At 39.5% G+C, this 15,154-nt stretch overlaps 2 protein-coding genes across 2 annotated transcripts in view; both read right to left on the bottom strand.

Annotated features, from left to right (window-relative positions):
• crocc2 (ciliary rootlet coiled-coil, rootletin family member 2) overlaps positions 1–7,915 on the bottom strand; it is a 45,137-nt gene extending 37,222 nt beyond the window's left edge. The window contains exons 1-3 of the mRNA XM_058638690.1: positions 7,640–7,915; positions 5,809–5,962; positions 5,558–5,673 (exon numbers count right to left, since the gene is read on the bottom strand). Of these exons, the coding sequence (XP_058494673.1) occupies positions 5,558–5,673; positions 5,809–5,962; positions 7,640–7,696 (327 nt within the window). The 5' untranslated portion in view covers positions 7,697–7,915. The remainder of the gene's footprint in view (positions 1–5,557; positions 5,674–5,808; positions 5,963–7,639) is intronic.
• A 345-nt stretch (positions 7,916–8,260) lies between these two features.
• klhl30 (kelch-like family member 30) lies at positions 8,261–14,639 on the bottom strand. Its single transcript, XM_058637413.1, has 8 exons — positions 14,472–14,639; positions 12,998–13,840; positions 12,347–12,539; positions 11,802–11,888; positions 10,903–11,058; positions 10,557–10,745; positions 9,582–9,727; positions 8,261–9,494 (listed from the first exon to the last, which is right to left on the bottom strand). The coding sequence occupies exons 2-8, from the start codon at positions 13,769–13,771 to the stop codon at positions 9,246–9,248; spliced, it is 1,794 nt and encodes a 597-aa protein (XP_058493396.1). The 5' UTR covers positions 13,772–13,840; positions 14,472–14,639; the 3' UTR covers positions 8,261–9,245.
• Positions 14,640–15,154: the final 515 nt, after the last annotated feature.

The following is a 15,154-nucleotide window of genomic DNA, read 5'->3' as shown; positions in this document are numbered from 1 at the left end:
GTTCAAGACTTCATGTTTGATTAACCCTTTTTCACATGCGAAAAAGAACTGAAAAGTGTGCTTAATGCTTGACTTTAAAGTCAGGTAACATGAGTCCCCTAATGCTAAATGTTAAAAGGGTTTCATGCAATACTTTGATCAAACAATCTACAATGGGATGGGCTTTTAAGCATATTTTCTCCAGGGAAAGCAATTGATTTTTACAATTTCATGATAGTCAGACTTTGTTGGCAGTGTTCCTAAATGAATGGGTTTGTGCCAGGAGGAAAAACAAACTTGGAATCATTGGTGGGAGGCAGGGTAAGAGGGGACAGTAATACAATCCCTAAAAACAAGACTTCTTTTTTTTTTTTTTTTTAAAGGTCCAACAGTGTTTAACAAGGCCCTAATGCAAAGACCCAGGGGTTTCAGGATTTCAGAGTGCACTGGAAAATAGCAGTTGGTGTCAGAAATCATTCAGCGAGAGTTTATCTTTATCCAACTGACTGCCACGCTGCAGTATTATGCAGGCAGTCGCTCAGTGTTCAGGCAGTTGGGTATAGATGTCTACGTCTGAGAAAAATGCACACTGGCGAAGCTCCAAGAGCAACACGGAGGGTTCAGAATTCAAACCAACACATTCTCCAACCTCCTGAGGCCATCCAGCTCACAAACTGGGTCAAGGTTTATCCAGGTTCAGGTGCAATGTTGTAGGGTCACCAGAGATGACACTGAGTGACTTAACAGAGGCACAGAGGAAGACTTTTAGTGCCCAGGTGTGACTTCACCACTACTGAATTATTAATGTTCTTCTATAAGTTACAAAGACACTCAAGTAAAGCGCTGGGAAAATGAGGACAAATTGGAAAAATGTAGGATATTCACATCCTGTGGAATGACTTCATGTGACATTGTGACATGATGAGCATTGAGTGTATTTCAGAAAGCAAAAAAATATGTGAAGGGTATAAATATGTGAATTACCAGCATACAAAATGTGCCTAATGGAATACTTGACATTTTGGGAATGATACACTTTACTCTGAGTCTGCACAGAAACTATGAAGCTACCATTAGCTGGTGGTTATGTTAGCTTAGCTTAGCTTTGCTTAGCACAAACACTAGAAATAAGGGTAGCTAGGCTTAGTCCAAGCATAAAAAATGAGACGGATAGTGGACAGCGAGGGGACAAGTGGACACGTGCAGTGCTTGTTTACCACGAGAGAGCAAATAAAGCTTTTTCTTCCACTTCTACTTGCAGAAAATTAAAGATGTCAAAACTGTCCATTGCGACCAAACATTTGATGCATAATTGTTGTGCGTCCATGCCGATGGATGTGTTCATTCCAATTGGAAAGAATCTTTTCAGAGTTCAGAAACACATGTAAAAATAGCTAGTGTCTCGTTATGAAAACTGAATTGTAAAATTTACAAAAAAAACATACATGACAGTGTACGACTTTTTCCTGACAGAGTTAGTGACTGCAGTCTTGTCCTCAATGACAAAAGATAAATGGTCTGTATTTATATAGCATTTTTATTGTATTTATAACCCCTCTATATTTACTTTACATTACAGTTTTACCATTCACCCATTCACTCACACATTCATAGAGTGCATATACTATCACACATTTATTATACCCATTCACACACTGCTAGCACAGTCATCAGAGGCAACGAGGGGTTAGATGTATTGCCCAGGGTTAACGTTAAGCCACCGGCTTATAGACCAGTGATGCTGGGGATCGAACCCGAAATCTCTGGTAAAGATTTCTAGAATAAAACTGCAGCAAAAATAAAATTGTAACAATTACCTGATCAAATAATGGATGTGGAATTGCAGCTGTTTAACCACTGGAATACCAGTGAAAACCAAAAATTCTCTTTAGGGATGCTACACTGCAGCTGGACGTTTACTCATGTCCTTGAGCAATGAGCTAATTATAAAGACACATTTCAATGACAGTGTGTAAACTTTCTGTATAAAGTTCAAAGGAAGTCCACTGGGACAAATGTTGACATGAAAATGACCTCACAGACAATAATGCTTCTCAAAAGTTGATTTTCAACTAATTAATAAACAGTAAATACATATATCAGGTCTGACAACTTCCATATCTGTATTAATAAGAACTCCTATTCTTTCATCCATCTATTATACAAATGTAACATCAGATGAAATAGTGGTTTACTGCCAATTTACTTTAAATCATTAATTTCAATGAAGAATAATTTATATACCATTCCTACTACAGTATTATAGTATGATACTACCAAAAGCCAGCGAGCAATTACACTGAATTATTGCTTAACTGCAGCGAATATGAATTGTCTGGATGCTCTCCCAAAAAAAGCTAAAACACCCTGACACGGGCTTCAAATTATGATTATACACACAAATCAAAATGATCACACTGTATATGATTTATGATCCCTCTGGCAGTAAATGCTGAGAGCGAACGTTTAATGTACGTAAGACCTTGCTCCAGTGTGTGAGTTTCATCCCAGTGCCATAGTCATAGGTCTCTAAAGCATAGCTTGGCACATCACATTGAACATCACATAAAAAGCAAAGCTGTCAAACAATCGTGGAGTTTTGCAGATAGAGAAAACAATGAGGAGAGGATGAGAGTTTTCACTGGAGCGGACGAGTCACAACACGAAGTCTCACGATAATGAACCTCATGACTTGTGAGATGGTGAGAGAGATTCAGCTTATGATTTCTCTTTAAATCACTACTACCAAGTGGTGTGAGGACAGCAACAGTTGCTTTTGTAATTATTATTTACTAAATATTAATTAGCGTGCATGTTTCTACGGTTTTCAGTGTATGTGAAATCACAGCACAACAGTCTTCATGTGATCAGGTGAAAGAATACACACCTCCAGTCACAACATTGTGATTGGTGCTGAATCAGCTAAATTCATAGAAACTTTAAATCAAGGGAAGATCGGTAGACCTAAAAGCTCACATTGGAGGATTTTATTTGTTATAGTTACATGAAGTAACAGGGAAGTAAACAGGTTAACTGTGACTTATCTCAAGTCACTCACTTAAGGCACTTTACTTTTAAATGCCTTCCTTTCAGGGTGTCAATGTCAATCTTGCATATATTTTAGGTTTAACACATAAATAACATAGTTTTTTTTGTGTTTTATTTGATTTTTTTTCCTGTATTATTTACATTCTGTGAATTATATGTCAGAAAAAATGATATACTAAAAACAGTGTAATCAGGTCAAACTAATAGTTGGTATACTCCATGAAAATCGTGCAGATTAACACAACAACATACTAAGTGCACATTCAAATTATCTGCTGATCCAGGGAAGGTCAAAGTACAGATGAAAGAAGAAAATAAATAATGTTATTGATCTTTGGAAGTTTGGAAGTGATGCAAAATAATGTAAGTGAGCAGGGAAGGAAGTAATCACAACACAATCATGTCATGAATATGCTAATTAGTGCATTAGGACATTTGGCAAATGTTGAGCAGACATTGAAAAGTGTTTATGGTGTTTCCACAACAGTTTTTTGAGTTTCACACATTGACCATAAATAGTCCAGTCACTGACTCTAGTCTAGTTCCGTTCAGAAGTTTTCGCACATCTAAAAATATCAACTAAATCACATCCACATCCAAACTAATGAAGTTATATTTATAGCCTTGGTTTTAAAATAAGCTCCAAAGGTACGCGGGTGTTCATTAGGTTTAAGCAGCAGAATGAGCACAGTGTTATCACAAATGCCTGCTTTGTACGCCACTGAAAATGAGCTTTTTCTTCAGCGGTCTCCAGGGAGGAGGCCAGTGACCTTGACAATTTTCCCCCAAAACGCTGCACAGAGGGGGCAAACATGGAGGGGGGTGGGGGGGTAGCTAAGAAGGGAGACGCCGGTTCTCGTGAGCACAGGGGGTCAGAGTCTACCTGAACACACCACAAGGCAACCCTTCATGAAACCACCCTCCCTTCTCTTATTTACTCTTATAAACACTCAAGCGTGTGCATGCAGATGCACACGTGTGTGTGTGTGTGTGTGTGTGTGTGTGTGTGTGTGTGTGTGTGTGTGTGTGTGTGTGTGCATACACAAACTTCTTGTGAAGTAGCCACTAATCCTAATCTGAACCAAGAAATTCTACCTGAACCTTAAAATCAAGTCTAAAGCTCTGTGGTCCTCACAGAGATAGATTTACATACACAAACACACACATACTTAGTGAGTAATGTGTACTACATAAAGTTCCCTTGCCACTAATTAAAGAAAAATGTATGACAGAAAATCTGTGCTTGTGCCAAGTTACATAAATTCAATCAGGAGTCTGTAAATTCTGCTGGGTTTTCACTGCAGTACATGCACAAGCTGTGTGTGTGTGTTTGTTTGTTCAGCTCCAAAAGGCTTTCCCTGCTGGAAAGAGTCGTGCGACACTGATGTTTACTGTAACCATATTCCATTTCAAACGCAGGCAGCTTCGTTTTTTTTCTTCTTGCAGTCAATGCTCTAATGTGGTTGACGTTCTCCATCTCATCTCCAAACATAACAGCACAAATTTAACATTATATATTCTGAGTCATGTAAGAGTGCATTTCAACATCTGACAATATTTGTTCATGCGACCTCACTTAGAGAATGTGGGAAACACTCTGTGTAGAAAACTATGTTTAAAAATTCAATTTACTGACAATTTTATAATTATGATTGTCTATGAAATGACTAAAGTTGCTATGTAGTGTTGTTCAGATTACAAATGAGTAGACAGTGTCTCTTACACTTATACTCTTATTGGACTTGATAGTTGAACATTAGGAGTCTTTTAGAGGGAACATTTCGCCTTTATTTTTATTATTATTATTATTATTATCTGCTGTGTTTGACACGTCTTTGTTTTTCACGCAGGGAGAATGTTTGCGTCGGAGATGCCTCCTCATCGCTCCTTTCAGTAACTGCCATCAAACAGACGCTATAAAGTCCCACTGGCCCATAAAAGCATTTACAAAAAGTCCTTTATTTATTCCCTCAGGAATATCCAAAATCAAAGAGCCATCACACCACATATGATTTTATCTGTCGTCATTGTTCTTTTAACGTTTCCTGTTGAATGTGTTGTATTTTATATATCTAAATATCTAACATAATGTTTTGCCTTTGAAAATAATGAAATTCTGCTTTTAAATGGTCTAAATACTCTAGTACTATACACATTTGTGGCAGGTTAAAATAGTAGGTGAGCTATTTGTCAGCCAAACTCAGACTCATTTTTGTAAAAAAAATTGTAATCAGGCCATATTAATTTAGGATATGGTATTAAAATTTTACTTTATTACTTTACTTTATTTCTGTATGGTATTCAAAGCATGTTTTGAAACACACGTGTGTGAAATAATCTAAAAAAATAATCTTTGGTTCAAATGGTGTCATTTGTATTCCCTGTAAAACCATTTGTACCAATTGTTGTAATTATTTGTTGTTGTTTTCACTGCTGGCTGTAAATCAAATTGCCTCAAACTATCTCAAACGTTAAAAAACAGCGCACATTTGTTAAAACAAATGCTGAAAAGTTTCTTGCTGATTCTTACCCTGTCTGTGAGATTGGCCTGTTTGGCTTGCGTGTGTTCACGGTCCATCTGGCTCAGAGACAGCGGCTCCCTCCGGGCCCTTCTCCCCTCCAGATCACTGACCTCAGAGTTCTCACCTGGGATTGTGAAGCAGATTATGTACACAGAGGTGTCAGTCTTACCACTTAACTGTAAAACGATAACTGATATCTATGAAAACTGCCTCGACTGGAGGTGTTCAAAACGTTTGCCTGTGCATTTCAATTCCCTACCAGCTGGCCGCTCAGCCAGGTTGCGGGTGATGATCTGACGGATGCGTGTGGAGACAGGCACAGTCGAGACACCGGACTCCTGTCCATCACCTCCAACTGACAGAGTCTGCTCTCCTGAGCTACCGTCAGACTGGAGCAGAGATTCCTCCAGTTTCTAAAAATCACATTAATCACCATGACACTTCACTTTGTTGAGCAGAAAAGACCAACCTCATTTAAGTTAAGATTATTAAAACTATTATAAAACTTAAAACAGTGATACCACCAGTGTAGAAGTGTAAAACCAGACAAAAGCAATGTACGAGGTCATCGTGATTAGTATTCATACTTTGGAATACATGGACATACAGTACCTTACACGGGTCAAATTTATTGGATTTTATAAAGGTTCACTAATATGGAAATTGTATTTACAAAAGAATTATACCAACTGGTGTTTGAGAGTGTTTAGATTACTGTGTATAGTTTGGGACATTTTCAGTATTTCCGTAAGTATTCACGAGTTACAAACGCTCAGTTATTCATATACAATACATTACATTATATACATTATCGAGTGTCTAAATGACTTTCCAAAAGAAAAAGCATCTGAATATTTAGGGCATCAGGCAAGGACATACACTAATTCTCGTTATTATCAAAATCCCCAAAAATATATATTTTTTTATGATGAATTAATCCGTTCATTATTTGTTTAGTCCGTAAAATCTTGAAAAATGTGGGCCGGTGTTTCCAAAACCTGGAAATAACCAAGATTATGCAGTTTTATTTGTTATATGGAGCAAAGAAACCAGGAGTTCTGTTCAAGAAGCTAAAAAATCTGAAAGCTTTTTTTTTTATTTTAAAAAACCACCACTCAAACCAATTAAATGACGATTAATTCAGCAATCTATTTCATCGAATAATCATTGTAGCCCTAATCAATATTATTCTGAGTTGGGCTTTTCTGTTGAATAAGCCTTTGTTACCTCAAATATTTGGATATTTTTATATATATTTTAATGTTTTTGTACAGTATGTTATTCTACTGGTTGCTGCTTAAACTTGTCAGCATTTCAATAGGCCTTTTTCACAGCAGACATTCATACAGGTAGTCTAGGAAGTACTTAGTTTAGTAGTGTTTGAATCTTGGACTACTTATGGAAAAAAAGCTTTTTATTCCATGTCAAAGTTGGGCGAAATCGACTTAGTCTTGTCTCCTCTTTTGACAGAGGATTACTCAAAAAGTACACAGTAAAAGTATTTCATATTATTCATACAGATAGTCTAGGAAGTACTTAGTTTAGTAGTGTTTGAATCTTGGATTACTTATGTAAAATAAGCTTTTTATTCCATGTCAAAGTCGGGCGAAATCGACTTAGTCTTGTCTCCTCTTTTGACAGAGGGTTACTCAAAAAGTACACAGTAAAAGTATTTCATATTATTCATACATGTAGTCTAGGAAGTACTTAGTTTAGTAGTGTTTGAATCTTGGACTACTTGTATAAAAAAAGCCTTTTATTCCATGTCGAAGTTGGACAAAATAGATTTAATCTTGTCCTATGTTAAGGTGTTCATTACGATTACCGTAAACGTCAGTAGACCCGCGCACTAGAAAATAACGTGCGTCTGATTTGACGCAGGTGTTTGTTATCACTCAGCCTTTAATTAACTTAATTAACTTTAATTAACTTGATTACATACACCTGTGATTGTCAACTCAACTGACACGAAAACACCAACAACAGGCCGACATTTGGAATTATCGTGAAAACATGTTAGCAATAGCATTAGCACTGGCTCCATTGCATTAACGTGTCATCATATAAACACAGGTGTTTACGTCACGTACCTGAATCACAGCCTCCAGTCGAGGTGTGTGAGCAGTTTGCTCCCGTCGAGAACTCATGGCACCAAAGTCCCAGTTTTAACAATGAACGCTAATGAAGCTAATGAAGCTAACGGCTAGTCCCACTTAACTCTTTAGCTCTAGCATTAGCTTTTTTGTAGATAATAAAACCTGGATTTAGACCAAACCTGGACTTTTGAATATATTAAAATTGCATGTGAGAAAGAAATAAAGATACTGCTCGTACCTACACAAACACAAACCTTGAGTTGGGGAAAAAAAGAAAATCTGTGTAAAAACTAGAGAACTTTTTGAAAGAGAAACTTCAGCCTAGACTGCAGGCAAACGCCACCGTTCTAATCTAATCCTAGTCTAGGTTGCCATGGTGACCTCTCGTTTCCGGGCCTCTGCCATGGACACAGAATGCTGGCTTGGGTGTTTCTATGGCAACACAGACGCTGCGAGCCCAAGACACTGGATTCCAATGGGTTAATGATAAAGCCACAAGGAAGAGAAAATGAGCAGTGATTTCTATGTATTTAAAAGTTTATTTTTTAATGGCAGGCAGCACATAAATGTCACTTAATAATAATAATAATAATAATAATAATCATTATCATTATTATAAATACAATTAGAATCTATTAATCGTGCACATTTAAAAATACAAGTTTACGAGCAAAAACAGGGCAAGAGAAAAACAAAGGCCAAGCCACCAAATGTCAAAATCTATAAAAAGCAAAAGAGAATTAAAGATAAGAACATAAAGTCACACAAAACAAGTAAGTGCAATAAAAAGGTAATAAGTCACTAAATAAAACCCAAGGTAAAGACACAACCTTGCGGAACAGCAAGTCTGTAAAAATGGGTTTTAAGAAGTGATTTAAAAAGATTCTGCTCATCTCCTCAAGTAAGTGTTGAATCAGATTATAGATTAGAGCTAATTCACATCTGCAGTCCGTTGGCAGCTCAGAAAGACATCACCGTATGACTTTTACCTCCCAAACACATAGTACACAACAAAGAAAGAAAGAAAGAGAGTCACAGATGCATGGTTTGTCTAGAATAAAGACTAGATTAGTGAGCTGAGCAGCTTTTGACAGGCTTAAAAACTGATTTAAAAGTCCTAAAGGTTCCACTTATTTTCTGCAGCAGCTACAGGAAAAACTGACATGGTGAAATGGTGTAGCACAATTTAGAAGAGAGGACATTAGGAAATAATGGAATTTAACAGCCGCATGCACATACAATCATAGAGTGGCTGGTGCCAAATCATTTGAAATGCTGAGTGGATAATTCTCCAGTAGTGATGAAATAGGATTTTGTCAAGGATTTTCAAAGTTTTGTCTCCATAGAGACCACCACCACTTATCTGGAACACAAACAGTTTTCGACAATGACTCACGAAGAACATCTAATAGCACAAAGACATACGATACCATTCGAAAGTATAAATAAATACCAGCTGAGTGGCCAAGCTGTTCCTAAAATCAAAACAATACCTGAGGATCATGTGACGCACTACTCTAGGACATAGCATTTGCATTGTAAAATAAATATAATAGGAACTCTTAGACACTGAGTTCAGTGCCGTCACTACAGGAGCACATTATGTCGACTCTACAGGGAACAGCTCAGGCCACTGTGACGGGTCTAAGAAGATGGTGCAGACGCCGCTGTAGAACCACAGCCTCGGCAGGACACACTCCATTTCCCAGGTGTTGGGCGCTCGGTTGTAAACCTCCACTTCCACGCCGTAGTCGCCCTCCATTCCTTTCCAGTGACCTCCAGTGACAAACAGCTTCCCATCCAGGGCCACCAGGCCGCCGTTCTCGTGCAGCATGTGCAGAAGCTGAACCTGATGGTGGCAGGGACAAATATGGGCAGTGAAAATGATTTTGGATGTGGTTGTGTCAGTAGTGATTCCTCCTGTAGTGAAACCCACCTTCTGCCACATGTTTGCATCTGGATCGTAGCAGTAGACTTTCTTAGTGTTGTCAGCAACCAGATAAATAAAACCATCCACACATACTGAACGTGGAGAGGATAAGTACTTAGGGATGAAGGGGGAACATATGCTGATCCAGTTATCTGTAAAAGAAACATTTAGACACATGATTTAGAAGAATAAAGAAATTACATCCATCTATAATGAATTTTTCATGATGTCTGGTCTCAGGAGTTTCATTTAAAACGACATAATGAACAATAAGTTTGGATGATACCGTCTGACTGCAAATGTGATACACTCCAAATCAAAAGCAGTTCCATACATGGATAGACAACAGATGTTGGAGAGAGGCAGGATTCTTTCAATGAGTATTTTATTTTGAAATGTCAGGAAATTGTTACAAAAACACCAGCAAAGTACGTCTTTGTGGTTGAAATCCTGTAAATAGCAAGAATGAAGTCATTATAAAGGATAAAACAATAGCTTCTCTGGCATTGAAGCAATTTCCAATAAATGTTGGATTGATATTCTTATGTGAAAAACTAACCCGCGATGGATCTGACGTTTACCAAAAACACAGCGTCAAAAAATCCAGAAGGAATTTATTTTACAAATATTGGATTTTTTTTATTATTATTTGAAGGTCGAGTGTGTGAGGATTAGTGACATCTAATGGTGAGACTGCAGATTGCACCTACAAGAAAGGACTTAAAACACACGTTCATTTGTGTGGCAGCCTCCATAAAGTAAGGCCCTCGCCTCATGTACATATAAAAGACTTATTCTAAGACTACAAAAACATGAAAAAATGATTTTTATGCAATTATACCCTGATACAAACAAACTTATGGGTAATATATTTAATATTTTGCCAAGAAACCTTCCTAAATGTTACACACTGGCCCCTTTATTATTGTAAAATTGCCAATAAGGCTCTGAAAACACACCTGAAGTTGTTGTGATCCTTACCTATAACAGGGTTGTAGCACTGCATGGTCAAAGCATTGTACTTCACAGCACAAGAGCCAATCACATAGAGCTTCCCGTGACACGCTGTGGCGGTGAAGTTGGTCACATATTTTAAAGCCGGGCACGTCAACACCCACGTGTCGTTGTAAGGGTCATAATGCTCTACCTCCACTTTGTCTGACGTGGTACCTACAGATGAGAAAAGCGAGCAGAAAGACAGATGCAATCAAACTGTGATTGAATGGATTTTGGAAGTGCAAAAAAAACACTGCTGTTAAATGTATTTTCCATCCAGAGGTGAGAGATTTTCAGTGCACGGCAGATTTAAGGCTATTTATTTTCATACCCCCGATGACGTAAATCTCCCCGTTGAGCACTGCCGAGGTGTGGTTAGTCCGAGGCCGGAGCATGGGTGCCACAGTAACCCACCTCCCCTCTCTTGTGATGTACTTCCAGGTCTCTGTGGTTGACCAGGTGTTGGTGTTCAAACCTCTTGAGCCCCCTGACGAAAGAAAGAAAGGACAAAAGTAAAGAAAAGAAAGTTTCTGTTGTTTTGTTTTCAACTCAACACAAAACCCTCTTGTGTTAAAGAAACACTATGTAAGTTTTTTTCTGCACGTCCTGAATGGTTTGTATTTGCTGTGACTCGACTATCAGTTGTGAAAGCTCAGTTAAAGCAGAGCTCTGCAGGATTTTGACCCTAATTTAACAGCTTCAGAGTCATTGTGATGGTTAAATGTCTTGTTGCGGGGAGTTTGGGGGCTGTCTCCACTCCCCCTACCGTCTGTTAGTGGAAAACCAGCTTTGCAAGATCAGCGCTGCCGTCCTGGAGTCCTCAGGATCAGAAGGTCTTGCAAAGTCTCGGATCTCATGAGAAACACAAATTGCTCTACATTGGCACTACAAATAGAACATCCTAGCCAGGGACCGGCTATATGATCAAGGCAACGGAAACATTATTTTAGACAGGGCATTTTCATCAGGGCAGAACTGGCAAAAACGAAGCGGAGAAATCCGTTGTCGGAAGAAGAAAGGAAGAAGAAAATGACTGTCTGACGGGGGGACAAATTTGAGACTGTGAGACCTCCTGATTCTGAAGACTCTGGCCCTGGTCTTGCAATCTCACAACGAGACATTTAACCTCCACACGATGACTCTGAAGCTGTTAAATTAGGGTTAACATCATGCATAGTTCTGCTTTAAGGTCAAACATGCTGCTTTGAAGGGCTGCTCACACTAACCCACCTGTGACATACACATCATTGTTCAAAGACACCATAGAGTAACCCCACTTGTTTGGATTGGGGAAATTTGGCAGCTCATGCCATTGTTCTGCAGAGGAAAAAGAAATGTGAATGAATGTTTGGACATCATTCAGAGGGTTTTTCACAGATCACAGATGTTTACCAAAGACGTACATGTTTCCTTAAGGACCATTAATGTCAAGAGTCCTTGTTAAAATGCAACAGTCAGTAAATTCAACCTGCAACACTGTGGCCAGAGAAGTCGTGCCTCAACTTAAAACCAGATAAAACACATGATAGACGTGGAGAAGTGGGTCTCTCCTTTTCCAGCTCTGCACAATAAAGTGCTCATTTCAGGAACTGAGAAGCTGATCCAGTTTTGTCGCTGTTTTTCTGTCAGCACTAAATTTAACAACCTACAAACACCATCTGCCAAACTGTTTTGAGGAATCAGGCGTCTCTCCAAGAAATGTCAGTTGTGAAACAGATTGTGAGCATGAGCTAACTTTAAACTTTCAATGGGGGAAGTTTTTTTTTGGTTTTTACTTGTCTTTGGGTCGTAGAAGGCACAGTTCCTGGGCAGCAGTCTTGGGTCTCTGTCCTCATCTTCATCTGAATCCTCCTCATCCTCGTCGTCATCCAGTGAGCGACCTCCCATGACAAACAGCACCTGTTGCAGGTTTGGCTGTGGGCTCTGAGAGGTGGCTGTGTCCCAGTGCTCTGATGTGAAATCCATTTTCTAGAAAAGTAAAATCCATGACTGGTTTTGTACTTTGCACATATTAAAGCTGTAGTGCGTGACTTTTAAATATAAACAAATGTCTGTTAAAATCGAACCCAATAGGTTCACACAATGCTGACGCTGTGTTGAGATCTTGTGTTAGATCTCACTCTGCACGCAGGAAGTGATATGGTTTAATATAAAGAACAACCTTGGACTAGTAAAGCGAGACGGCTGCAAACAGGTTGCAAACATGTGACTTCTACTGCTCAAAAATACTCGGTCAGTCGGTCAGGATAAATCCCCGCGTGCTGCTGCTGTATACAAACAAACTCCCTCAGTCAGGTCTGCTAGTTTCGCTTGACAGAGATTCTTTTCAGATGCAGCATGTTTTTGTTCACAAGGACCAAACTGAGGCACAGTAATAACATCACTGACACCAAAGACACCAAACAGAGCAAAACTATCTCACTCACCTCTCTGTGAATTTTTTCTACAGCCTCTCTGCAGCTGGGAGACGCCTGAACCAGGCTGTCCTTCAGCAGCGTGTCAGCCAGGTAGTCCAGGCTGAGTAGAGCGAGGCGGGACAACGTGAGGAGTTCATGGAGGTGGCAAAGTCGAGCCTCCTTGAGGTGACCGACCCATTTCAGGATGGCCTCCACACGGACGCTCTCTGACTGGATTTGTAGTCCTTCATCGCACAGGCAGGAAACCAACCTGTCTTTTCCTGACAGCAGAAACTCCTCACCCTGTTGCACAGCATCAAAGTTCTCCAGGAGGAAAGCCCACGCTTTGGCCACCACCTCAGGGCAGCCGTGGACCTCCCCAAACTCCAGGATCCCTAGGCAGTTGGTCGCATCTATCTGGTGCTGGAGGTATCGGCTGCAAACGGTTCTCACTGTCTGGAACTGCAGCTGGCTGGCGGTGCAGATCAAACCCTCCACGTTGCTCTGGTTGATGGTAAGTTTGCCCGTGTAGGCAAAGTCCAGCAAGTGGCTGAGGATGTCCGGATCGACGTCATGGAGCTCCACGCGCGCGGCGATGCTCTCCACGAAGTCGCCCGAGAACATGCAGTGGAAGTATCTGCTGCACAGAGCCAGCACGCCGCGGTGACAGGGGAAGTCCCGACCACCTGCACACAGAGTTACATCCACCAGTTTAGGGTGAGAGCAGAGGGAACGCAGGCCCTCCAGGATGCTTTGAGGATGAGAGGACAGACAGAAGTCCAGGTCATCCACATTACGCACCATGGTTAAGGTCACAATGTGGCTCGGATCAGCAACGATGGGTCACAAATCAAGTTCAGTTTATCAGTTTATCTGCCAATGGAGAAAAACACATAAATATGCAGAAGAAATCATTCTAAAACCCTTTAAAATCACGTCATGTTGCACTACTTAAGGCATTTTTTAAGTTAGTCAGAGGTGGAACTCTATATATTTAGGTTTTAATGGTACAATTAAAAAGTAAAACAGTAGTGAAACACGTTATTGTAATAAATTGTAACTAACAATCTTATAAGATGTTATAAACGTAAATAAGTCCTTATTATTGCTTTTAAGACACAAATAGGCTCTGGAAATGTGTTTATATACTTGTCATGAACAGTCATAAGATGTTTATTATTAATAGAACTACATATGTGGTAAATAATATCCTAATTAACATTTATTTTTCAACATTAGTAGCATTATAAGCACTTGCAGGAAAACTGTTTGTCCTCAGTTACCTTTCACAGTTACTTTCCCTTATTAATCAGCCAAAATGTAAAACACGTTGCGTAAAAAAGTCCCTCGTCTTCTAAGTATGGCATCACGGAGTTGTTTCAAGGACTGCAAAGTACTTTTGGCTCACGATTAGTGCAATATGCTGTAATGGTAAGGCTCTGTTACACTTCCTGTCATCAAATGCTGTGAAATTAAGTAAAGACCCAACAAAAAAACAACTCACCACAGACGAAGAGAATGGAAATAATGGCTCATCCTTCCTGTAAAGAGCAGTTTGTAGCGGAGCGGCTGGTTAGATCAACATGGAGTGGGCAGCATGGCGAAAGGCTTTAGCCAAGTCATTGGGAGGGCCTGCCTGCTCGCCTGTCTTCCCCTCGGTTATTTTTAGGACTGACACTGACGCTGAGCTCATGTCAGATTCCAAACAACAGGCACGGGTCCTGCAGCTGCTGTTACAAGGAGATGTTTTGCATTTCCTGAGTCTCCCTGGACATTTGCAATGGACGTAACTGACATGGGAAGCAATTATAGTGAATACCACAATAAGTCAACAATGCAGCCATGACGGTCGCAACCAAAAATAAGTAGTACTAGTCTACTAGAGGGTAGAAGATACAGAATGAAGATGTCTTAAGAAATGAAGGGATACAAATATTAACTAGAGAAAGCAATCAGAGAGTGCAAACCTCTGCCAAGATGTCACAGTTTCACCAAAATGTCAATACACTTAACTCCGGATGATCAACAAAATGTTATCATTCCATTTTTGGGTCATGACCTACATTCGAGGAAGATTTCATAGAAATCCATAGTTAAACTTTTGACTTACACTTCTCTCAAGAAGACGAACAGTGGCAAAAAAAACAACAAAACAAAAAAAAATAACCTGCTTGGTGGAGGTAACTA

This window comes from Solea solea, chromosome 9 (assembly GCF_958295425.1).
Source record: "Solea solea chromosome 9, fSolSol10.1, whole genome shotgun sequence".
NCBI classification, from domain to species: domain Eukaryota; kingdom Metazoa; phylum Chordata; class Actinopteri; order Pleuronectiformes; family Soleidae; genus Solea; species Solea solea.
The sequence above is the reverse complement of the archived record's forward strand: the minus strand, read 5'-3'. Positions and strand labels throughout refer to the sequence as shown.

Coding starts and splice junctions, on each gene's coding strand:
- klhl30 (XM_058637413.1), bottom strand. CDS start 13,771: ATGGTGCGTAATGTGGATGACCTGGACTTCTGTCTGTCCTCTCATCCT. Junction 11,889..12,346: donor CTTCTACGACCCAAAGACAA/GTAAAAACCAAA, acceptor TTTCCTCTGCAG/AACAATGGCATGAGCTGCCA. Junction 9,728..10,556: donor GTGCTACAACCCTGTTATAG/GTAAGGATCACA, acceptor TTTCTTTTACAG/ATAACTGGATCAGCATATGT.